This window comes from Fukomys damarensis, unplaced genomic scaffold, assembly GCF_012274545.1.
Source record: "Fukomys damarensis isolate Sample0158 unplaced genomic scaffold, DMR_v1.0_HiC HiC_scaffold_2, whole genome shotgun sequence".
Classification (NCBI taxonomy): Eukaryota; Metazoa; Chordata; class Mammalia; order Rodentia; family Bathyergidae; genus Fukomys; species Fukomys damarensis.
In genome coordinates this window covers 9,982,102-10,006,223 of record NW_022900914.1, presented here as the reverse complement: position 1 = coordinate 10,006,223, position 24,122 = coordinate 9,982,102, and the positions used below count along the sequence as shown (strand labels likewise).

The 24,122-nt window shown below is 56.3% G+C and overlaps 1 protein-coding gene across 1 annotated transcript in view; it reads right to left on the bottom strand.

Moving 5' to 3' along the window:
• Positions 1-24,122, bottom strand: part of Togaram2 (TOG array regulator of axonemal microtubules 2) — a 55,133-nt gene that overhangs the window by 26,255 nt on the left and 4,756 nt on the right. The window contains 9 exon segments of the mRNA XM_010604693.3: positions 1,649-1,813; positions 2,030-2,180; positions 4,288-4,454; positions 6,265-6,311; positions 11,793-11,983; positions 12,627-12,838; positions 13,426-13,713; positions 15,221-15,334; positions 15,946-16,084. Of these exon segments, the coding sequence (XP_010602995.2) occupies positions 1,649-1,813; positions 2,030-2,180; positions 4,288-4,454; positions 6,265-6,311; positions 11,793-11,983; positions 12,627-12,838; positions 13,426-13,713; positions 15,221-15,334; positions 15,946-15,973 (1,363 nt within the window). The 5' untranslated portion in view covers positions 15,974-16,084.

Genomic DNA, 24,122 nt, shown 5'->3' with positions numbered 1-24,122 from the left:
GAGGGAGAAGAAAAGGGTTCGAAGTCACTTTCCAAGAAGTTTATAAGAGGGAGATGCTGGCATTTCTTCTCACCTCCTCACAGACCTTACCCATCTACTCACCCACACAAATCTGCACATCCACAAGACGATAGCAGGCCAGACTGTGCGAGAGTCATCAGCCAAAGGCTCAGTCCTACGGTCCACCATCACTTCGGGTGACCTGGGCTGACCTTGCGTCTCTGAATTTCAGTTCTACTTTTCAAAAAGTAAGGGGGCTGGGCTGGATGGACCAATATTTTCCGGTATGGATCATTCATTATCATAACCTTTTCGCCACACTCTCATCTGTGAGTTTCCTGACTTTGTACTTCAAATCCAGCCTCTTTCCAAATCCCGAATAAATTCCTTTTAAAGGGATTTTATGTACCATCCTGGGTACACTAATATTGTTTATCACAGAACATATTTACAGTAAAAGTATTTAAAACTTCAGCTGTAAAATGACAGCCAGCTTCTGACATCTCAGCCCGCAGGAAGATCATTTCATTAAAAAGAGAAACAAACTGGGCGTGGTGGCGCACACCTGTAATCCCAGCACTCAGGAGGCTGAGGCAGGAGGATCTCTGTGAGTTGGAGACCAGCCTGGGCTACATAGTGAGTTCCAGGTCAGCCTCACCTACATAATGAGACCCCATCTCAAAAAACAAAGAGAAATGCTGTTTGACACAATCAAGAGGACAGAAAGGATTGAAAAAAGAGAGGAGTCCACATTATGTATAGCACCCACATTATCCCTTAGTCTACCATCACTGTCTACCACTTCCCGTACTAAAGGAAACTCTGGGCCAGACCGACTATATCCAGAAACAAACTGGGTGTGGGCGCACACCTGTAATCCCAGCACTCAGGAGGCTGAGGCAGGAGGATCTCTGTGAGTTGGAGACCAGCCTGGGCTACATAGTGAGTTCCAGGTCAGCCTCACCTACATAATGAGACCCCATCTCAAAAAACAAAGAGAAATGCTGTTTGACACAATCAAGAGGACAGAAAGGATTGAAAAAAGAGAGGAGTCCACATTATGTATAGCACCCACATTATCCCTTAGTCTACCATCACTGTCTACCACTTCCCGTACTAAAGGAAACTCTGGGCCAGACCGACTATATCCAGATGTGTTTTAGTAACAAAACCTTTTCAAGTGAAAGCTCATGAATACAAAATCAAAAACAAAAATGAAGCAAAATAGAAGCTCCTCTGGTAGCTGGAGGACAGAGCCTCCCCTGGGCCCCTGGCCCCTCTCCCAGTTTATACCCAGCCCCATGCAGCCCTGACAGCGTGATGCAAAAGGCCGGAATCCAGGGCTTCCTCTCTCCTCCCGCGGTATTTGCCGTCACTTCCTTGGATGCTGCTTGCCAGCGTCTGGTCCCGGAACCGTAGTGGCTCCTCTAGGACAAGTCACCCCAGAGGCACCCCTGCCTGGGCGTCCACCACCCCGGATGTGGCCCACGGATGATCACAGATCCCAGACCAGGTTTCTCTCTGCGGGGTACCGGGCCCCCAGCTCCCCCACTAGTCTCACATGGGCAATGGGCGGAGGCAGAACGTCTGAGGTCCCCCGCCATGCGCGGAGAGGCCCAAGGCCACACGGGCAGGGGCGTGAGCCCACCTGATGCGTGCCGAGCAAAGCGGGGCTCCGGCCTGCTGACAGGGATGCTGGGCAGAGAAGACCGGTTGGCCCGCTTCCTCAGGAGGACGCCACCGCTGTTTCTGCAGGGGCTGCTCAGCCTGGTGGGCACAGACAGCGTCCCGCTGCCCCGCAGGGGAAGGAGGCCTGTGGAGGCACAGCAAGGTCGGGACTGGCCGCAGCCTCCCCTGCGGCGATGGGCCCGGCAGCAGGCCAGGAGACAGTGGACATGGCGCCCTGGCCGGTCTCAAGGTGGGGACCATGGGAAACTGCAGACGGGCCCCTCCTTGGGCAGGCTGAGCACCCAGGACTTGGCCAGGAAGCTTCCCCACTCCGAGGGCCTCCCGCCCATGCCCCCAGTACCTTCCTTCACGAAGGTTCTCCTGGAGCCCAGGCCCTGGGCAGCAAGTGCCCGTTCCCTCTCTGGTTCCTTCGCCCTCCGGAACAACTCCATCTCCTTCATCTGCTTCAGCCGCATCTTCTCCTGGGCGGACCTGGAGATGGCGACTTGGAACTGGCACAAGGTCAAAGCAAACTCCATTAGCCTGGGGGATCCAGCGGCACTTTCTACACCTTCAGTCATTCAGTCATCAAAACTGTGAGTGCTTCCCTGTGCCAGTCACTGCTCTGGGAGGAAACAGAAAACATGAAGTCCTGGCCCCCTAAGAGCTGCGCAAGATAGTGAGCCAGACAATAAACAGGCTAATGTCTACTGTCAGAAAGTGTGTTAAAAGAAAAGTAAGGAAATAGCTGTAACAGCGGCCTTTGCTTTAGATAAAGAAAGCCGAGAGAGACTGCAGAGGAGAGATTTAAGTGAAAACATAAATGAAGGGAGAGAGCAAGCCACCTGGTTTCCAGGGGAGAAGGGCTCTTAGCATAGCAAGTGCAAAAGCCCTGAGGCCAGAGTGTGCCTGAGTGGGCAGGGACCGTGGAAAGGACACTGGTCAGAGCACTGTGAGTCAGATCAAGGATAGGACACAAGGTTGGGAGGTGGTGGGATCCATTCTATGCTGGGCCTTATAGTCCACAGCAAGGCCTAGGCCTTTCCTCAGGAGGACACATTTAAAGTTTTGAGCAGAGATTCTGAACTGGGATCCTTGTCAGGGAGAAGAACAGTGTCTAGGATGAACTGACTTCTATTTAGGGGTAGTGGCTTCACCACACATCATTTCTCATCGCTTTTTATTTACAATGGTTTGAACCTCACAGAACTTCTGGAAACAGGACCGAGAGTTCCCGTGCCTCCCACAGCAGGGCCATCTTTCACAGACATGGAGGCCCTGGCTTCCCTTCCCCAGGGATCAGACTGGCTGCTGTGAGGACGGAGCAGGAGCAGCAGTTAGGAGACAACTGAACCCTCAGGCAAGAGGCGAGGGCCCTGGGATGGGACGGAGGGGTGGGGTGGCGGACACATCTTTGCTGATTGTGAGGTGTGGGGGAGAGAACAGGGTCGGGATGGGCTGTGTGACCGGATGGTCACTGAGCAAGGACACTGGGGAGAGGGGAGGACTGAGCTGAGTCTTAGGCGAGGTGGGTTTGAGGCACAGTGAGGGAACCGAGTGGAGGTGTTGAGCGGCAAGTAAGCAAGCGTGTGGAGGGCGGGAGGTGGTGTGAGCGGGCGGGGAGCCTGGGAATCCTCAGCACGGAGAAGGCACGCGGGGTCAGGGCTGGAGGAGGCCCTCTGGGGGCAGAACAACCAGGGGCCAGAGGATCGACCCCTGGGGACTCGGCATCTGTGCAGCCAGCAAGAAAGGCGAGAAGACGCTGCCTGGTACGGGGACCAGGAACCTCCATCCCTGCGTGGAGAACTTAGGGGGACACAGCGGCCTCTGGGACAAAGGAGTGCTGAGATGTGGCTGTGCCGGGGAAGGTACGGCATGGTGACCTCGGTGTGGCAGGGTCGCGGGGCGCTCGGGAGAGATGGGGAGAGACAGGCGCAGTGGATTTGCTGCGGTTTGGCCACGCACTCAGGGTGAAAGGAGCAATATTCAAGGCTCGGTCTGGTGTCAGGGAGAAAGTCGTCGGTGCAAGAAAGTGCACAGGCTCTGGGGTCGGAGCCTGGGGTAGACGGAGTCAGAATGACAGGAGGGGGCGGGACCAAAAGGGACCTTCAGAATTGGGATGCCGTGGAAGGGAATGGTCAGCAAAATGACCAAGAGTGGGCTGCTGGGGCCACAGAGCCCCGCCTTTCACACAGGACATGCACGGAGCAGCCCTTCCAGGTATCGCCCTGAGCGAACTGTTACGTCTGTGTGTCAAAGAACAAGGCCCAACTTCAAGTTTGACTAAAGTCATCCCGACCAGGGAAGAGAAGCCAGCTCCCCAAGGTCACCTCGTAAGTGCGGGGAACTCGGCCGTCAGCCTGTGTCAGCTGCCTCTCCCGCTGCTATATCGGGGCCTGGTTCAGATTACTCAGCTGGGTTCTCCTAAGCCCTCTGTCCTCTCCCTCACATCCTGCCTCCTCCCGGCCCCCGAGTGACCTCCTTCTGTCCCCGCCGCCCCTCAGCAGCCTCTGTACTCCTCCCTCCCCCAGGCTCCCACCACCCCGCCCTGACCTCCCACACTTGTTTCCAGTCAGCCGGTGTCCACGTCCGCCTCCCTCCTCCTCTCTGCTCAGGTACCTTGGTGCCGGGTTCCTTCTGCTCTTCTTCTCTCGGCAAGGGGACGGCTTCTTTGGCACGTCCGCAGGAGAAGGCTGTCAGCACAGGAGCAGACTGTGAGGAGGCCAGGGTCTTCACGGGGGCAGCGGCAGATCCCTCTCCAAAGAGTGGGGCCGCAGGTTTGGGCTCTGAGGGGTCAGAAGGACAGACGGAGCTGGCCACACCCGCGGCTGGTGTGCCGCAGCCCCCCACCCTCCGTCCTCCTGACGACACTTCGGTAGAACAGTTCTCTTCTCTCTACAGAGCAGCTCCGCAAAGGGTGCTGGGAGACCGTGTCATCCCCCAGGCCCTCCTTCACCCGTTCGTTCTGCAAGGACCGCACAGCTTACTCCAGGATGGGGGCTGGGCAGGACACAGGGTCAGGGAGAGGACAAATGAAACAAGCCCGTGACCATTTTGCCCTGAAGAGCAGAGCTAGAAGGGACCACAGAACTAAGTGATGCTAGTCCAGTCCTCTCATCTCACAGATGGGAAAGCTGAGACCCGAGGACCTTCAGATGCCCTCGCGACTGATTAAAATACAAGTTCACCTCCGCAACACATCAAATCCATAGTATCTTTTTGTCCCTCCCTGTTTTCCCAATCAGTGGATTTAAAGAATATTTATTCTTATGAAGTCAGGGCAGGACTCAGTCGGTTCCTTCATTTCCTCCTGGCCACCAGGTTTCAAGCTCACTGTCCTTGGGAGAACCTGCAGAGCAGGGGTCCCGTGGGGCGGCAGCCACTGTGTGGGGCTGTCCGCAGCCGCAGAGGGCACCTTGACCCAGGGGCTTCTGTCTGGCCTCTGCTTTCCTGGTCCTCTGCCTTCTGTGAAGGTTCCCTCTGCGGGCAGAGGGAAGAGGGACTCGGATGTGAAAGGCAGGGCAGAAGGCACTGGTAGCCAGGGCCAGAAATGACCAGGGCAAGGTCTGCAGGGTGCCACAAGGTCTGGAGTCCCCTGGGCTGTGGGTAACTGTGTGTGTGCTTGGCGTGTGACACACACTGTCTACTATCACCTCTGGTGGCAGGCTGGAGGTCAGAAAAAGTCCTCTGCGGGCTTTGCTGTCCTGTAACCCACATCCTCACCTACACCCCAAGACACCCAGGAAAGCCCATCTGAGCAGCCTTCCAAGGCCACCCATGATGGGGTCTCCCGGCCCAAATCCCCACATCAGCAGTCACAAGGGTAGCTCGGGTGTCACCTGGGGTCTCCCCAGCAGAGCCAGCCAGAGAGCAGGGGTGAAGGGGCTGCCACCTCACAGCCCAGCTCCGGATCCTGACCCTGGGCTTCCTGGGGAGCAGCCTGCCCCGCTCACTAGGCAGTGACACATCTGCCGAGCTGATTAGCAGGGTGCTCGCTGGTCCAGCCTGGGGGGAGCTGCAGCCTCGCTTCCCACCCCACCCCACCGCCACGGCACGGCCTCCAGTGGCTCTCCACAGAGCTAGGGCCTCAGTCCCTAACTCATCCCTGTCCCCTCCTCCCCTCCTTCCTGCCGCTGAAAGCCCTCTGCCCCACCCTTCTCTCATCCTGGAGCTGCCCGTTCCCCTGACCCGAAGACTGAAGAGTTTCTGGGGTGCTGTTTAACTGCCTACTCCAAAATAGTGCCAAGGACTGCAGTGTGGACCTACAGCCCCCAGGGCGAGCGGGACAGGAACAGGATAATGTGCCCCTCCTTGGGCCTCAACCCGCCCTTCATCTGTCACACAGGACAGCACGGTCTCTCCTATCTAGGCCTCCACGAGCTACGTGAGCCAGGGTGTCACGCGCCTGGCAGAGCTGGTGCCACCACCACCGCTTCTTTCCCGCCCCCTGCAATGTGGGGCCGTGGGTGGCTTCAGCTTCCCGGTCTGTGAAGTGAGGGGCTCGGACCCGAGAGCCCAGCGGTTCCATCCCATAGCCCTGCCCAGGACAGAAGAGTCGAAAGCAAGTGTGCGGTGTTGCTCACAGAGGATACGTACCCGGAGATTCAGGGTTCTTCTCTTGTGGGCCACTCTCCCGGACCAGTCTTAAGAGAAAAGGGGGCAGGAGCAGGGTGAGAGATGGCAGGCAGCGGGTGCCAGGTGGCTCGAGGCAGCGGTGCCCACAGAGCGACTCCCTCAGCCCTGTGGTGGCTTCCTGGACCACAGGGCAGCAGCTGCATTGAGGAGGGTAAACTGTCCCCTGCTCTGAGCTCGAGTTCTATAAACACCCCTTCCCAGGAGACTCACGGGCCCCGGATTTCCCCCTCCCTCTGCCGTCCTTCACAGGATGGAAGGGGTTGGGTCCTCGTGCTGTGACACCATCGCCATTGTTTTTTCATACTAGGGATTCAGACTTGATCAGCCACGGGAAGGGAAGATGGGAACACTCCTGACACTCGTTTTGATTGTCATGTTTTACATGGAAAGCACCCCTTACTCGTTCAACAGATATTTGCTGGAGACCTACTATGTGCCAGATAATTGCTGAACCCCTACTATGTGCCAGACCCTGTTCAGACACTGGCAGTCGAGGATCCAGATGACAGACCACGCCACTGCTCTCATGGAGGTTAGAGTCCCAGGGAAGCCAGTTGTGTGGTACCCAACAGGATTTCTCTGCTCATCAGACAAGTGTATAGGCTTCAGGGTCCACTGGGGCTCGCAGAGTAACAAGCTGCCCACCAAGGTCTAGGACACAGCATCTCAGCCTCAATGGGTTCAAAGCAGAAGGACCCAGGCACTGAGCGGGAGAACAGGCAACACAAGAGCCCACTTCAGTGCCTGCCTTGACTTGGGGGGGCCCTGAACCTGGGGTTCTGTGAAGGACAGTGGGGGATCCTAGCAGGACTCCAAGCCACTCCCTGGAACAGGCACAGAAGACCAGTGAGGACTGGAGACAGTGCATGAGCGCTCCAGGATGCCCTAATCTAGAGAGCCCAAGATGGGGCCCTTGCCCGAGGAACCCACTCCTGCCCACTGCACCAACAAGAAGGTACCGAAGGAGCTGGAAAGTCCCAGGGTCGCCCCGGCTCCTGAGAGCTCATGGAGGCCTCCGGCTGCCTGTGTGAGCCCAGGGTGCCAGAAATCCCAGTGCCCCTCTCTGTGCCCAGGTCTGGCCCCGTCTGGCTCAGGGCCCCTGGCTTCGCTTCACTGATCTCGAGCTACACGCAGCTCTTCCTTCCATTCTGAGGGAGGGTTTGGTCTCAGAGGACATAGCTCTGCTTCTTTCACCTTCTCCTCCCCAGAGACCCCAGAGCAGGAAGGACTGAAGCCAAGATAGACCCTGCCCACCAAGGTCCCTCCACACGCAGGGTCCTACCTCCTCCTCCCTCTGCCACTGGTCCCTTCCCCACAGAACCTAGGCCACACAGCACAGTGGGGTGCGTCCCAGGGTGCCACGAGGTGAACCCACCCGAGAGCAGCCTCCCACTGTCCCTGCCCTGCCCTGCCTCCATGTGGGGTCCCGGCACCCACCCGACATGGGGCGCTGCTCCCCTCTCAGGCCCACACTCAGTCACACCAGGCTGCCCACCCGCCCTCCCCTGTCCGCACTCCTGCAGACCCCGGCTCTGCTCTGCACACTTCAGGTCCCTGTGACTTCTCCCCTCAGCTCCCGCCACAGCGTGCACTGCCACACCACTCTGTGGTGGCCGAAAAGGCCGAGTTTATGTCCCCTCCACACACCTCAGCCCTCCGGGACAGAGCTCACGCCCGCCAGCTGAACACGCCGGGCCCTTCAGCCCTGCTCACTCAAAGCCTGCCTCACTAGTACAGGGGCACACGCCCTCGGTCATGCCTCCCAGGGTCTCTCTCTCCTCCATCTCACAAACCCTCCCTCCGCCCTCAGAATTCCCCCACGAAGTCTCCCCAGCAGGACTCAGAATCATTTCCTGCTGGGCTTCCCCACGTGAGAGGTGGCGTCACTCCCACCTCGCTGGACCTGTGCTGGATGAATCTCTCCCTGCAGTGCACATACTCTGCCTCACTCGTGGGTGCTTAACGGCCTGTACAGCCAATGGGTGGACGAGGGAAGGGGTGAGACGGCAGTGGACTGCGTCTCCTTCCCACCTATTGCCGGAGAGACTCAGAGTCCATGGGAGCAGTGTCAGTCCCAACCCAACAGCATGGGGCAGGTACCTATTACGTAACTAATCCATGCCAGAGGGCCAGGAGTATGCCACACAGCTGTAGTCCCAGAGAGGCTGAGGCAGGAGGATTACTGGGAGTTCGAGGCCAGCCTGAACTACATAGTGAGAGCCTCTCTCAAAAAGTAAAACAAAACAAAAAATAATAACAATAATCCGTGCCAGGGAGCCTCAGAGACTTTTGAGATGGGGTCCCCCACCCGCCATACTACAAGTTAAAGAAGACAGTGAGGTTTTAATGAGACAAAATAAAACATGCAAATGTGAAAAAAATAAAATATATTCACATAGCCAATGTCTGCTATTTAAATAAAATGATGAAAGGAGATGGACATGGAACAGTAGAGGCAGAATGGGCGGAGCAGGGGGTGGAAGAGCGGTGCTGGGCAGCAGAAATGAGCAAGGGCAATGGCATCTGGGGACAGAAGGCGCCATTCTGCAGACAGCACAGGCACGGAGGGGTTGAGCTTCCGCAGGGCAGCATGGGAGGAAAATCTGGAGGAGAAGGCACTCCCTGAAGTTCAGACCAAGGAAAATCATCTCAAAGGCAGCAGAGGTCGATGAAGGCAGTAAAAGAACTGTACGGGGGGGCAGTGGGAATGGGGAGCAAAGGGTACAGAGGGCAGACTGGGAGTGGTAAGTGAGAGGAAAGGGCACACAGGCAGGACCAGGTGGGAGTTTTGCACGGCGTGACTGTTGCCGGAAAGGCTTGAGGGGACCTGGTAGTCAGCGGCAGGAAGAGTCCCAGACCCTGGTGAGAGCGGAGACCAAGACGCACACCTACACCTTGGTGGAATCCAAAGGCCCGGGAGGGGTAGTTCAGGGCTCCTCCGGCCATCACATTGGGCCTCCTCCCTGCCCTCTCAAGCTCATTTGCATCCGTCATGAGGAACCGGAAATACCCAGCTTTGGGAGAGACCTCTGGGAAGGTGTCAGGGCCAGGCAAGAGACACAAAGACACCCAGACCTGCGTGACCCTGGAAGCCACCTGCACCAATGAGAGCCCCAGGAGAAAACAAGGCAGGCCCTGGCATGCAGTGAGGGAATAGCCAGGCCTAACAGATGGGGGAAAGAGGACATGCAGGAGACCCCTGGAAGGTCAAGAGCTGGTACAGCACGAGACAAGAAAGGAGCAATTTCCGGGGCGTCAATGATCCAAACAGTGAAAGTCAAAGTCAAACAGTGAAAGTCAAGAGGAATGAGGTGAGAAAAGAGACCAGAGTCACTGCAAGCACCAATGATACTGTGCAGAGGGAGGAAGAGACAAATGTCCAAGCAGGGAAAGAGGATGCCTCCCATGGTGAGGGCTGGCATGGCAGCGGAGCAGGCCCGTCGGAGGAGGCTGATGGTGAAAATCAAGTGGAGAACTCACTTCCCGGAGCAGGTATGTAGATGGGACCACACCCCACCAGGGCTGTAGAAGCGTGGGAACACAAGTATGGACAGAAGGGAAGGCAGCCTGGGAGGTGAGTGAGGAGAGAATTCAGAGCATCAGGCTGAAGAAACAGGGCAGCAGGAACTCCAGACACACTCAGCCACCTCATCTTTGACAAAGGAGCCCACCACCCTCACTGGAGGAAAGACAGGCTCTTTAATAAATGGTGCTGGAAAAACCGGGATTCAACTGGTCAAAGATTAAAACTGACCTGTACCTTTCACCATGAACTAAACTAAAATCAAAGTATATTCAAGAACTAAATATTAAAACAGAAACACTAAACTTTCTGGAAGATAAGTTAGGCAGAACTCTTGAAGACATTGGCATAGGAAAAGACTTTATGAACAAATCCTCAGTAGCACAGGAACTAGCACAAAGAATCAACAGCTGGGATCTCATCTTATTAAAAAGCTTCTGCACAGCAAGAGAAACCACCAACAGAGCTAAAAGACAACCTATGACGTGGGGAAAAAATTTTACCAGCTGTTCCTCAGACTAAGGTCTACTATCTACAATATATAAAGAACTTAAAAAGTCAGACCTCCCAAATACAAAGATGCAATTCAAAAATGGGCATCTGAGATGAACAGACATTTCTTAGACAAAGAAGTAAAAGTAGCCAGTGAACATAGGAAAAAATGTCATTCGAGAGTTGCAGATGAAAACGACACTGAGATTCCACCCCATCCCAGAAAGAATGGCTGCCATCAAGAAGTCAACCAATAGCAAATGCTGGAGGGGTTGTTGGGAGATGGGAACCCTGCTCCACTGTTGGTGGGAGTGCAGACTGGTGCAACCACTGTGGAAATCAGCATGGAGATACCTCAAAAAACTAGGCTTGGAGGTCCACTTTGACCCAGCTATCCCTCTGCAGGATATCTTCCCAAAAGAATTAAAAGAATCAAACCACAGCGATACATGTGCACCCGTGTTTATAGTAGCTCAGTTTGTAATAGCTAAAGCTTGGAAACAGCCCAATTACCCCTCAACTGGAGACTGGTCCAAAGGGGTAAGGGAAGTGGGAGGGGTTGGTGAAAGGAAAGAGGGGAAAGAAAAAACTATGAGAAAAGGAAAAAGTGGAAACAAAATCTTTCTAAGTAGGGAAGGGTGGAAGGGTTGAAGGGAGGGCAGGGGAATAGGGAAAATAAAAATAGGAACCAAGATACATCATGTAAGGGTACAAGTTCCCAATGATGAATGTAACTGTATTGTATGCTTACAATGTACCGATAAACTTAATGCAAAAAAAGAAATTGGGGAACAGGGAGCCAGAGCAAGAACTTGATTGTGACTGGGGGAGCCAGGCCCATCAGCCGTGAGCACACTCTCACACACATACACCTGCCTCAGAGACACATCGACACAGGCACACACGGAGACACACACAGGCATTTCTCGGTGTGCACGTTCACTGCACACACTCATAGACACACAGGTACTTGCACGCACGCTTGCTCTGGTCACAGGGATGTGCTGGCCACCTAGGGTGAGCCGTCTACCCTACTGACGAGCCATAAACCAGACTCATGACAGCGTGGAGATACCCTTACCCTACCGAGTCCCGGCCTTTTGGGTATGAAGACACCTTTTTAAGTCCAAAGTCTTATGAACTATTCCCCCGATGTGTAATGGTTATACTTGTAATATCAGACCATCATGAAACTACATGATAACAGAGCGCTTCCATGCATTCAATCGTACTCCAAAACAATTTGTATTTCGTTCACCATCTCAGCAAACACGGACATGAAGACGAGGTGCTGCGCCATCACACTCAGCCTGTGACCAGAGACACCCCAGCAATGGAGCCATGGCCTCCCTCTCTGCCGCCTCCCACATGCTGTGACCTCAGAGCTGCGCTCCAGTACAGAGGGTTGGCTGTGGGGAGCCCCAGTGGGTCCTGGGGGTGGAGGGAGACAGCACTGCTTGGCTGGGGCTCTTACCGTGTGTGAGAGGGCCTTGTTCCTGTGAGGACGGCCTGGCCCGGAGCCAGGGGGCTGGGAAGGGGGCCAGGCTTGCTGGGAGAGGTCTCCCCGGACACCCCTGCCTTCGGAATGGGTGGGATCCCGATGCCTCCCAGGGTCTTCTGCATCTTCGCATCGTTGCAGTGCAGGTACTGCGGGGAGATCTGCACCTGGGAGCGGAGGGGTCTGGTCCACGGAAGCCTCGCTCTCTGGGTGCTCAGCTCCAAGTCCCTCACACAGGCCGGGCCAAGTGCTGGGAGGTCCCTTTTAGCCACACACAGGGACCCCCAGAAAGCAGCAGGCCAGCTGAGAAGCCTGGCAAGATTTGCATTGCTATTATTACAAGTGGTTTTGTTGTTGCTTTTTTGTTTGTTTGTTTCAGAAACAACCTAGACCATCAGAGCTGGAAGGACTCCCGGAAACACCCAGTCCAAACCTCTGTTTTAATAGACGGACAAACTAAAGCCCAAGAAGGACCACCCAACACAGCCTGTGAGGGGCAGAGCCCGGACTCAACCTCAGCCCAGCTCTTTCGCCTCTGCCACACCCCTGAATTAAAAGGAGAGGGCCGGAAAGGAGGAGGACCTTTGGCATGATAAGACTGAAGAAGGCCTGGGGGCTGCCGACTCTCGGACAGGGGTCATGCAGGCTTTGCATGCTGTGGGGGCGATGAAATGAGGCCTCTTCCAAAGCCACCGCCATCCTGAGGGCAGAGTGCATGCGGGACACCTGCCGCGGCGGCCAGGGTACAGAGGTTCATGAAGGATGGAAAGGCAGAGGAGAGCTGCAGGCAAGATCGTGGAATCGCCTTACCTCCTGAGTGCCAGCTCTCAGCTCCTGGGCCCCCTGCCCGCTCCCGGGGGTGTCCAGGCCCTTCTCCTTGGCTCCACTGGCCTCGGGGGTGGTAGGGATGCTCTGGATGGGAGGCATTGGCCTGGGCACCCTCAGCAGCCTCTGGTGGGGAGTGCGGGACACGATGCTCTGCAGAGGGGCTGCTCGGGGGCCTCGCCCAGGATCCAGAGAGGCTGCACAGGGGTAGAGACAGGAGAGTTAGCCCCAAAGGAAGGGTGAGTGGGCTCGGCGACATCTGAGCCTGATGTTCCGGGGGTGGAGGGCAGGCCTGCCCCGACCCTACACCCAGCAGAGCGTCCTTGTGCAGTCAAAGTCACCCACTTACAATTCAGGGACAGTGTGGGGAGGAAGGGAAACAAAACCAGTTCTCAGATAGAACTGAGGACAGCCAGTTCGGACCCAGGATAGAAGCTCGTATGACCTTGGGCAAGTCAGGTCTCCCTGGCATGGGATGGGCGCCGAGCAATTCCTTCTGCCCACCTCCTGTTGTAGGGACGTGTAATGACATAGCTGCCCTGGCACTTCTCACAGCCTGAAAGGCAGGCCACCGTGCTTCCGGCCCGAGGTTAATCCTTTATGTGCCCAGTGGACACCTCCGGTGCCCCCTCCCCATCCCGTCCTGCAGAGCAGCACCCCGAGGCAAATACACACTGACCAACGCCAGCAAGTCACTGTGACACCTGCTGATCCTCACAGCCTAGGGGCCAAGGGCCCTGACCCTGGGGTGGGTGGGTGACAGCTGGCAGGGACCAGGGCTCACCTAGCAAAGATGCTGCCATGCCCTCCGAGAGCCTCCTCTTCTTGAGTTTGTCCTTGATCTGGGTGGTGTCTCTGGCCACACTGCTGGTCTCTGACTCCAACAAGCTGACAGATCCCCCGGGGTGAGGTCCCAAAGACAGAGCTCCAAGGTTCCTGGGGTGACCATTCCTGGTCTGCCAGCCCTTCAAAGGGGCACCCAGTGTGAGACTGCCTGGGTCCCCACATCCACTTGAGGGCTGCGATGGCTTCTCATGGCTCTGCAGCACACTTGGCACAAGCTGGTCAGAGGCTGAGGGGCACAGAGACATGAGTAGCTCAGCACGTAGGGCCCAAGGTGGCACAGGCACTGGCGAATTCACTGGTGTCACTTCCTGGGCACACTCAGAGCTCCTTTCCCTCCTGGGGGCAATTTATAAATTCAGCAGTGTTTACAAGGTGCCTCGCCTGAGCCAGACCCATGTCACAGGACACGCAGGGAGCGGAACGGGGTCAATAGTCACGGCTATCACAGCGCAGACAGAGGCCGTAAGTCCTCAGGAGGGAGAGCCCACCTGCCCAGCCTCGTCCTCCTGCCTCCAGGAGCCTCATTCGGGTCCCTTGAGCACTGACGGCGCCAACCACAGCCCGAGCAGTTAGGGGGCTGCAACAGGTCGTGCCAGGGGCAGACACAAGTTCTCCCAGCCACTCATCCGGCCAGCGCCGGGGTGCCAAGCACTGGCAGTGGAGGGGCGGAAGTGAGTCTTGGTCCTTGAGGGACTTTCCATCCTACTCGAGGAGTTAAGAGGTACGGAACGAGGCAAACACGAGATGAGCCGTGGGTGACAGAGCCACATGCACATCAACCCGGAGAGGAGGGCTGACGGGGAAGGCCTGGGTGAAAGGCGGGTGCCAGTCTGACCTCAGGAGCCACAGGCCCCGAGAGGCAGCGGAAGTACAGGCGGGGAGCTCGCCGCATACCACAGCCCTTCTTGGAGGCCCCTGTGAGCCTGGAGAGCCTGAGGCCTGAGCTACAGATACTGGACTGCAGCTGCCTCAGGACGCAAAGAGAGCCGGACTCCAGGCCAGCTCCAGGCCTGTGGGGGAGCTGGAACCAGAACCAGAACCAGACCAGAACCTTCTCTACCCGGAGTAAGGGCGGAGCGCTGCCCAAAGGACAGTGTGCTGCTGGGAGCTGGAGCAGGGGTGGCAGCGAAGCGAGGACAGAGTTGAGAAAAGCATCACAGGCTGCCACCAGCAGTGCCCATCTCCTGCCACCTGGTGCCTGGTGCCCTCCCAGGCCCTGAAACGCAGACCCCACAGAGCACAGGTCCTGTGTTCCTCGGGTAATGGGCTCCCCCAAGTTCCCAGGAGAGCCAGCCCCCCATTCCCGGTGTCTCCCCCGGGCACCCTCAACCCCTGAGGTACAGAGCTGAAAAGACCTGTGGGGAAAAAAACAAAGCACATTTGCAGCAGGGGCCACAATAAAATTAACACCCACACAGTGGTATCCTTATAGCCCCAGCCCTCGAGAGGCTGAGGCAGGAGAACCTTTAAGCCCATGAGTTCCAAGCCAGCCTGGGCAACACAGTGAGACCCCATGTCAAAACAGAACAAACAAGAACCCCGCTGTAGCGTGACAACACCCTGAGCATCCATCCCAGCCCCTTCGTCTCCCCTGCTGGGCTGAGGCCCATCCTCTGTCCTGCAGTCAGTGGCCCTATTTGGGCAGCTGCCAGGAGGAGCCTCCCAACCACTGCCAGAGTCCTCAGAGGACACTTGGTGTGACGGAGCCACCAAGCCAGGACCGCACATCTCACCTGGGCTGAAAGCTGGCAGAGTGGAGCTGACGCTTCCAGGCAGGGGTGCGCGAGGCCCAGCGCTTGTCCTGGGGACACTCCCGCAGTACACGGCCACTGGAGCCAGAACCTTGGCTGGGGACAGACGAGGAGAACCACACTTTATAGCCTCTAAGGCCTGGACAGGCATAACGGAGAACACCATCCCGAGTGCCCTGGCATCTGTCTGAGTGTGCAGCCCTGTCCCCGAACCGCCCTGCTCTGGTCGTCCTGCTCCTCTATTTTCCTTACTAAGTTCAGCCGGTCCCCTTCTTGGGTCCAGTCTATCCAGGGCAAGGCCGGTCTCCTCACTTTCAGAGGAAACTGAGGCTCAGAGCTGGTTCCCCAAAGGCAGAAAGAGCACAGCACCCTCATCACCTGCATTGAGTTCTCGCTCCCCACCCAGGAAGCTAAGGAAATAGGTCATCTACCTTTGGCAAAGTCTCAGCCCACAGGCCCTGCCTGGCCACAGGGCAGCAACAGCCCCGGGAAGCTAGCCCACTCTGCCTCAGAGTCAGGGCGAAGCTCAGGCCAGTCCCCGGGGCAGTCAGAGCCTCATGGGCCAGAGGGCCGCCCAGACAGCCTGCCAAGCAGGAGGCCCAGGGTCCAGATGGTGAGGGCTGGGCGGGGTGAAAAGGCACAGGCACCGGGCCTCATTTCCCAGGCAGAGAACCCACAGGAGGCCCACTCTGCAAAGTGCCCCTTACCTGGGGGGACATCATCACGGGTGCCCATTCCCCGGAAAGAGAAGGTGCCCACAAGCCTGTCTGGACGAAGCCGCGATGCCTGGGACCTGAAAGCAGGCCTTGAAGGTCCAGAGGGTCCTGACCTGTGACCTCCAGGGACCTGGGGTACAGACGAGCAGCAAACACTTTAAACCACCACCTAGAAAGCCCCACAGGAGCCAGCGCCGGCCACAGTGAGGAATCTCCCTCGGGGCCCACAGATGCATGGACGACTGTCCTGACTCTGGGCCACTCGACCTTTCATAATGAAGAGTCCAGAGAAACCCAGACACTTGGAGAGGGGCGCCTGTACGGGTCTTGGGACTCTGAACACCTTTTTATCGGTTTCTATGTTCTTCAAAAGCCCTTCACTCCACCAGCTGCTCTGCTAGCTGATGGCTGTGAGCTTCTGTGCGCATCACTTACAGGTTTGGCGGGGTCTCCCCAGAACCCGGCTGTTATGGTTTAGATAGGAAGTGTCCCCCAAAGGCTCGTGCACGGAGGGCTTGGTCCCCCGTGCAGGTGAGGCCTGCAGAGGTCATCGGATCAGTGGGCTAATCTGACCCATCCACGAGTTCAGGGCTGTGGCTCTCAGATGAGGCCCGGGAGGAAGTGGGTCACTGGGAGGTGCGCCTTTGAAGGCTGTGTCCCCTTCCCAGCCCCTTCTCTTCCTGGCTCTTTCCCTTTGTCTCTGTATCCTGGCTGCCACCACATTCTTCCACCATGAGGTTCTGCCTCTCTCAGGCCAAGAAACATGGAGTTGGCTCACCGTGGACTGAAACCTCTGAAACTGTGAGGAGCCAAAACACGTTTTCTTCCTGTAAGTTGTCCTTTCAGGTCTCTTGTCACGGGGACCAAAGCCGACTAACCTAACACAGCAGCTCTCCAGGTTTCTTTTGGGTTGTCTCTGTTTCAATCCTCGTGTCCTTGGCCCTCTTACCTTGTTGAACAAGTCACACTTTTGGCCCTCTCAGCCATCTCTGGTACTGCTGCCCAGACTTGACCACTCCAGGCCTCTTCCCACCTTCCCTTACGCCTTCGGGGTCAGCCATGAGCTCTTGCCCTTGACCTGACTCCACTCTCCTGTGACATAGGTCTCTGCAACTTCACACAATTTTATGAGTTCTTTGCTGAAATACGGGTGACGCAATGGCAGGTGGGCAGCCAGGGATGATCAGTGGTGAGATTAGGGTGAAGCCAGGCCACATCTAATTTCTACACAGACGGCTGCTGCCTTGAGGTACCATCTGAGGACAGGTCAGGATACTGTGTCAGCTCCCTCTTGAGCAACAAATTCCAACTCAGGAACTGTGAAACCTGTCTTTGCCTGGAAAGCCGGCCTGGCCCAGCCCCACCTGGCCCCCAGAAGACAGAGCAGCACCTAGCAACTCTCCAGCCAAACAGGTCGTGCTCAGTCCAGTCCTGGCCCAAGCTCCTCCCTTAGCACCTTGAGCCACTTGGGTCCTCTGACTGAGAGTTGTCCCCAGGCAATGTGCTGTCCAGCAACCACTGGGAAGAAAGGCTTTGGCCACAGCAGCAAAAGCAGCAGTCAATGTCTGTGGAAGCCAGTGCTGCTCCCAAGCAAGGTGGCAGAAGATTCTATTCCACAGGAACCAAAGCCCCAGCTCCACCTGCTGCGGAAGAGGCTCACGCAGTCGGCAAGGCCCAGCAGGCACGTTCCATGGTGAATTAAAGCCAATAAGCTGGGGGCCAGGGCTTCGGAGGCAGTGAAAGCCACAGGTCCCACCAGCCCACACAGATCTAAGCAGAGCACACTTCCTCAGAAAAGTATAGGTAGAAGAGCAATGTTTTAGGGCTGGGGTGTGGCTCGTTATTGCCTCTTTAGGAGACAGAAAGACAATGTGGAGTCGCCTACAGATGCAATATATAGGATTCCACAGCCATCAGTATCGCAGTACTATGATGGGCCTTCTGAACAAGCCTGCAGCTTTCTCAGAGACACAGCATCAGCGAGCTAAGGTGGCCCCCATTCCCCAGCTCCTTGCGGACACCATCAGGGCAGAAAGGAACCCAGAGCCACTCCAGTGCTTACCAAAGAACCTCATCAAGCAGAGCCCTTCTGGGTCCCTGCTGGTACAACTCTGCCCCCTCAGGCCTTAGAGCAGCGGTGGCGAACCTAAGGCACACGTCCTGCAGCAGGCTGTCGGTTTGTATCATGGAGAGATCCGAAAGGTTCACCACTGTCCTCAGGGGTCTACAGAACAGGATGTTCTAGGAACCTGCCCATGAGGAGGTGGCCAAGGCCGCTCTGGACAAGCAAGTACAACCCGTGGGAGGGCCGGGAGCTCCGTGAACAGTGCTCAGACCATGGTGGCACTCGAAGATCCATGAGCCGTATAAAAGGCAGAATCAGGACCGGGCGCAGGGCTTTGGGGTTTAGTGTGGTCCAACCAAGACCCCTTCCCCAAGGCACAGTCAGTTCACTGAGGCCTCATTTGTGCCCCACCTTGCTCCAGGCACTGATGCCTCTCTCCCCGTTAGGCAGCCGGCCCCTGGCTCAGAGAGCTACGAAAGCCTGCGGATTCTGGTGACAGGGATTGGCCTCATCCTCCATGCCCTGCACTGCCAACTCCTCCACCCTCGGACTCAGTTTCTCAGCTAAGGGACAGAGCGGCCACTGTCTTCTTCCATTAAAACTATGGCTGCAGAGGTTCCATGGCATCCAGCACCACAAGAATGAAGTGGTGATCAGAGTGACTCAGGTTTCAAGCAGAAAGGAAACAAAGCTAAGTCTGGCCTCTAAGAAGAGTCAGCCTCCAAGCCCTGCATGCTGGCGCACACCTGTAATCCCAGCTACTCAGGAGGCTGAGGCAGGAGGACTGCAAGTTGGAGGACAGCCTAGGCAGCTGAACAAGTCTCCAAAAAATACAAAACAAAGGGCTAGGTATGCTGCTCAGGGGAGAGGGCTTGCCTAGCACATGTGGGCCCCTAGCGTGCGATGACCAGCCCTGTGAGCGTGTCGGCCCAGCACAGAGTCCCAGGCCCCTGCACCTCATGCAGCCCACAGGAGCCCCTCCCTCTCTGTGCCCACCCTGATCCTGAGCGATCTGGACAGAGAATCATCACCAAGGGAAAGGTGCAGACAGGAGAGCACAGGACAGGCCCAGGGTCGGGGTGTCCCGGAAGAGAGGACGAGGAGGGCAGGCAGGAGGGCAGGGCAGGCCCTCTGTCCCAACACACGGCCCCCCTGTCACCCTCCCTGGGCGGCTGCACTCCTGGCTCTGCTGCTGCATCGTGGCACTACCCACATCTCCTCATAAAGACCGCTGAGAGATGCGGCCTGCAGTAGCCAGAGTTCTCAACAACTCAGTCACTTTGGGTGGGAAACATACTCTTGGGCCAAGGTCATAGAGAAAAGGAGGGGACCCAGGCTGCCAGGGAAGGTGGCGGAGCGTCCAGTCCTGAAACATGCCCCCACTGAAGCACTGTCCAGATTCAGGCCCCTCCCATCCCACAGCGCACAGTGCCGCTGACTGGCCAACTTGGTCCCTAAACATGGGCCCTGGGATCACATATGGCTGGGTTCGAATCCTGCTCTGGCCCTCTTGGATTAACCTGAGAAATTTATTCAGGTGTTCCGAGTTTCTGTGTCTTCATCTGAGAAAAAGAAATCCTAACAGAGGCATTTGTTAGGATTAAGCGAGTGATAGAAGTAATTGATACCACTGCTGGTGTTGGTGGTCGCTCAGGAATGTCAGGTCTGAATCTCCCTCTTCCTTCCCTAGGGAGAAACGACCCCCATATTCTCTCACCCACACTCTCTCTGCCTTTAGATCCGACTGACACTCACAGTCCCTTAGCCTGGCCTCTGGAAAAGGCACCGAAAATGAACACCTGAACCACGATTTGCCCCAGGTTGTAAGCCGGATATAGATGAATGGACACACTTCCTGTGCCCTGCGTCTTCTCCCTGAGGATAGGAGCAGCCACCCACCCTCCCTCATCTCGCACACATGTGCGTCCTCACGCGCCTCTGCCTCCATGGACCTCGGGTGGCCTCCTGGACTCTGACATCTGGGCTCCAGCTGCCACTGAAGTCTGAGGTCCACGCGTGGCTCCACCATGTGGAAGGTACCAGGATATGAAGGTGAGCCTGAAATCCAGCTCCTGGGTGAGGTGACTGAAGACACAACACTGAGCCCCTCTGAGCCCTGGTTTCCCCAAAAGCACGCATAAGGATAATGCCTACCTCGCTGCCATATTGTATTCAACAGAATAGGACAACAGCACAACCTGTGTCCAGCCCCGAGCAAGAAGTCTGCACACAGTGGCTTTGGTATCATCCCATGAACCAAGCCACAGTGGTGGCAGGTGGAGGACAGACTTGGGTGGCTGGGGCAGGAGGCTGTGGAGATAACCTTGGAGGAAGAGCTGGGGTCAGATTAAGACCATGGTGGTTGAAACAGAGGGAGGGTCTAACAGAGCAACATCTGGGAGGCAAGGCAACAGGGCCAAGGGGCTGATTGAGGAGGGCAGTTTGCAGGGGTCTACACTGCATCTAAGGTTCTGGCTTCGGGGTCTCGAGTCTGGAGTGACCACAGGAGGTACCAAGCAAGGAGAGACATAGGGCCCTGGGATGGTCTGTGACTCCCCTGGGTGGCCCAAGTGGAACCATCCAGAGCACAGCTGGTCTGAGGCCAGACAGGGAAGACTGGGCTAGATGGCAGGCTTGGAAATCTCCATACAGGTAGGGATGGGAACCACAGAGTAGATGCCGTCCCCAAGAAGACTTGGCCGCTTGAGAGCACCGAGAGCCAGGCAGCAGCCAGGAACAGCAGCACTAGGCAGAGACAAGCAAAGGAAGGGAGGCCATGAGGGACACAGTGCCAGGAGGGGCAGGGAAGTCAGGGGAGAAGAGGAGCTGGAGATGTCAGCTCAGCCAGGAGGCGGAAGTGGGAAGCCAACTGGATGTGACCATTTGGGAGCTGACTTCTGTGCATTTGAGGGCCAAAAGCTGTGTGGCCAAGGAGCAGGTGGGAAGCCAAGAAGTGTGACAACTCCTTGGAAACCGGGATGACATAGGCAGGAAAAAGGAAGGGAGGGCAGATGAAGCTACACTGCTTGCATGTTGGTTGGCTTGCTCTCTGCTTTCTTACAGGATGGAAGCACTAGTGCATATTTACAGGAGGAGGAGCAGGAACCTGGAGAAAGGGAAGGTCCCAGTGGAGCTGGATTCCAGGGCTGATGCAGAGGGAAGAGGGCCAGGCACAGGGAGAGGACAGGAAGTGGGAAAGTGCCAGGATGGAAGGCTGGACACTGCGGGTGGCCTGGAGGGACCGCGGCCCGGCCTGCCAGGCCTGACAGGGGACTCTGAAGCACAGAGGTTCTGGAAGCAGCCACAGAGGCTGGCTGGCTTCTGACTGCCGAAAAACCAGACAATTCTACTCAGTTCCCCAGATGCCTCCATCTTTGGTAGCCGGGTCAGGGCTGATTTCTACCCTGACCTTCATCTTCCTGGTAAATTCTTCCACGTCCAGAGCTGGTTCCCAGAGCCATCTGGTCTACCCAGGACATTGATGCCCACACACACCATTAGCCTTATAGTCCCATGGCTCTCTGGGGGGACATCCCAGGCCCCCCACTCACTCTGGCTCCTAGCTCCAACTGTGTGTGTCTTGTGGGCCAGCAGGAAGACAGTGCACAGAGAACGCATGCCATCTCGGCACCCCCAACTCTGGAGCTGTCCCCCCTGGCTGCAGACACCATCTTCCCATCACCCTGAGATCAGGGGGTCAGTACTCCTGCAACCCCCCCTGTCCTCCAGACAATGCTGTCCAGGTCAGCTAACAGCCCGCAGGAAGGTCAAGGGATACAAAGTGCCAAGCACCGTGCCTGGCGCATAGTAATAACTCAGTGCAGGTCTGTGGAATGAATTAGTTAAAAATGGAAGCGCACTGTCACAGAGTCTTGCCAAAAAGGAACTACAGGAAGGAAATGAACGTTTCTCAGCTCCCTGTTGCTATGTGCCAGGCACTGAACTAACTACCTGCTTCCAAATATTATGCCATTAAACTTTCCATGTAGAGTGAACCAGTAGATATCACTGCCCTCATTGAACAAATCAAGACAACTGAGGTTCAGGGAGGTCAGGAACTGGCTCAGCCACAGAGCCACTAAATGGAAGGGTCTGGGTGGCGGGGCTCGGCCCAGGTGAGCAACACAGGGTCTTTCAGAGCCTGCACTCAGGAGCCAACAGCTGAGGACTCCCAGTAGTCACAGGCTAGCAAGCGACGTCAGGCACATTACTACACTGCTCTGCTGAGCTGCAAGATGGAGGTAATAATAAGATAATAATATGGGCCTCACAAGGCTATTGGGTGTCTGTGGAACACAGGAAAGGCGTGGAGCCCTGAGTCTGGCCCCTGGAGATCTCAGTCCACAGTGACCGACAGGGTCCTGTCTGTGTAACTGTCCAGTCGTCCCACCGCTGCGTCCAGCGGTCCCGGAGGAGAACTGTTCCTTCTGAAAGTCTGCAGGGCGGGAAACGGGCATGCCGGGCGGGACGCTTAGTGACACCTCACCGGGAAAGGCTCCCAGGAGCCCCTCTGGCCGGGACAGTCTCTGTGGAGCCATTTAACGTGCTAACAATCTCGCGGGACAGGGAGGGGCGAGGGGCACGGAGTCTGAAGCAGCATGGCCGGCCGGGGGGCACAGGAATCAGGTGGGGTCTGAAGAGGTTGAGGAAGGCAGCACGCTTCATGTTTAGGGCCACCGCGTTTGACAGGCCCCCACACCCAGCGTGAGAATCATTGGCTAAAGGATATGGGAAAGCCTGTGAGTGAGGGAAAATTGTATTTGGACAGTTTTTTAAAAAGGAATAAAGGTAAATGACAAGCAAGGCTGCCAAGCTTTATTGCCCAGGTCAAGCCCTGCACAAGGGCATAGTAATTAAAGGGACGTCATCCACACTGCAGATGGTACAAATCCATACATTCATTGTAGCCTCTTTCGGGTGAATAGAAGTGAAGGATCTTGAGAAAGACACAACTTTTTCTAGTTCATAAAAGGAGTTGTACAGGTAAGCTGTGACCCTCGTGGCAAATGGTACATGATTATGTATAAATATCCAAAATTCCAAACCCTCTGAACCTGCCCCTGTCCTGTATGCTGCTATAAATTAGAGGTTAATGAAAATGCGTGCTACTAACTGAACAAAATCACCTGTCCCTGCTTCTCTTGTCACTAAATTTCAAGCTGTACGGGGACCTGAGGTCAGTAACCCCCTTAGTGTCAGTGAGGAATTAGCCCGGGCCCAGAGAGCCTTAGTCATAGACAGTACTAGTCTGTCCAGGCTGCTATAACAAAATACACAGACTGGGCGGCTTCCACAACAGAAATTTATTTCTCCCAGTTCTGAAGACCTGAGGCCCGAGGTCAAGGTCCCGGATGGTTCTATTCCTGCTAAGGGCTGTTTCAGGACTGGCTATGGATGGCCGTCTTCTCCCTGTGTCTTCCTGCGGCTGAGAGAGCGGACTCTCCAGTCTCTTCTGCTGGGGACGAGCATACCAACATGGGGCTCCACCCCATGACCTCATCTAAATCCCAGAAGCCCCCTAAGGCCAACGCACTGGGGGTTAGGCGTCCGTATGTGACTTTGGGGGTGACACCGTATCTGGTCACTAACATACCTGAGGCCAGCAGAAGCCCACGCCTCGCCCATCCGGGCATCACACTGGCCACCAACTGGCAGGTCCTCAACAGGGCTAGGAGAAAAGCTGCTCACCCCGCTTCCCACCGAGGCCTCCAGATCTGCCGCCTGGTCACCCCGGTGTCTGCACCGCTGGCCTGTTCCAGGCCCACACCAGGAGCTGAGCTCACAGCTTCAAACCGTAGCCTGTGAACACTCCCAGATACTGGGGCATCAGAAGGGGCTGGGCATAAATAAAACATCATGTTCCATCAGCGTCCTGGCAAAGTAGTTTTGACCATGATTCTATCCACTGAACAACCGTCACACTCCAGGACAGGATTCACGACAAAGGTCCCCACGAGAAGCTCAGGGGATGTGAGACCCCGCCTGGTCCTTCCAAAGGCTCACAGGAAAGTCAGCTTCCTGAGTACCAGCCAGAGCTGCGCATGTCCCTCCCAGGACACCTGGCTGGCTTCACCTGGGACGCCGAGCAGCCCCCTAGGAGGAC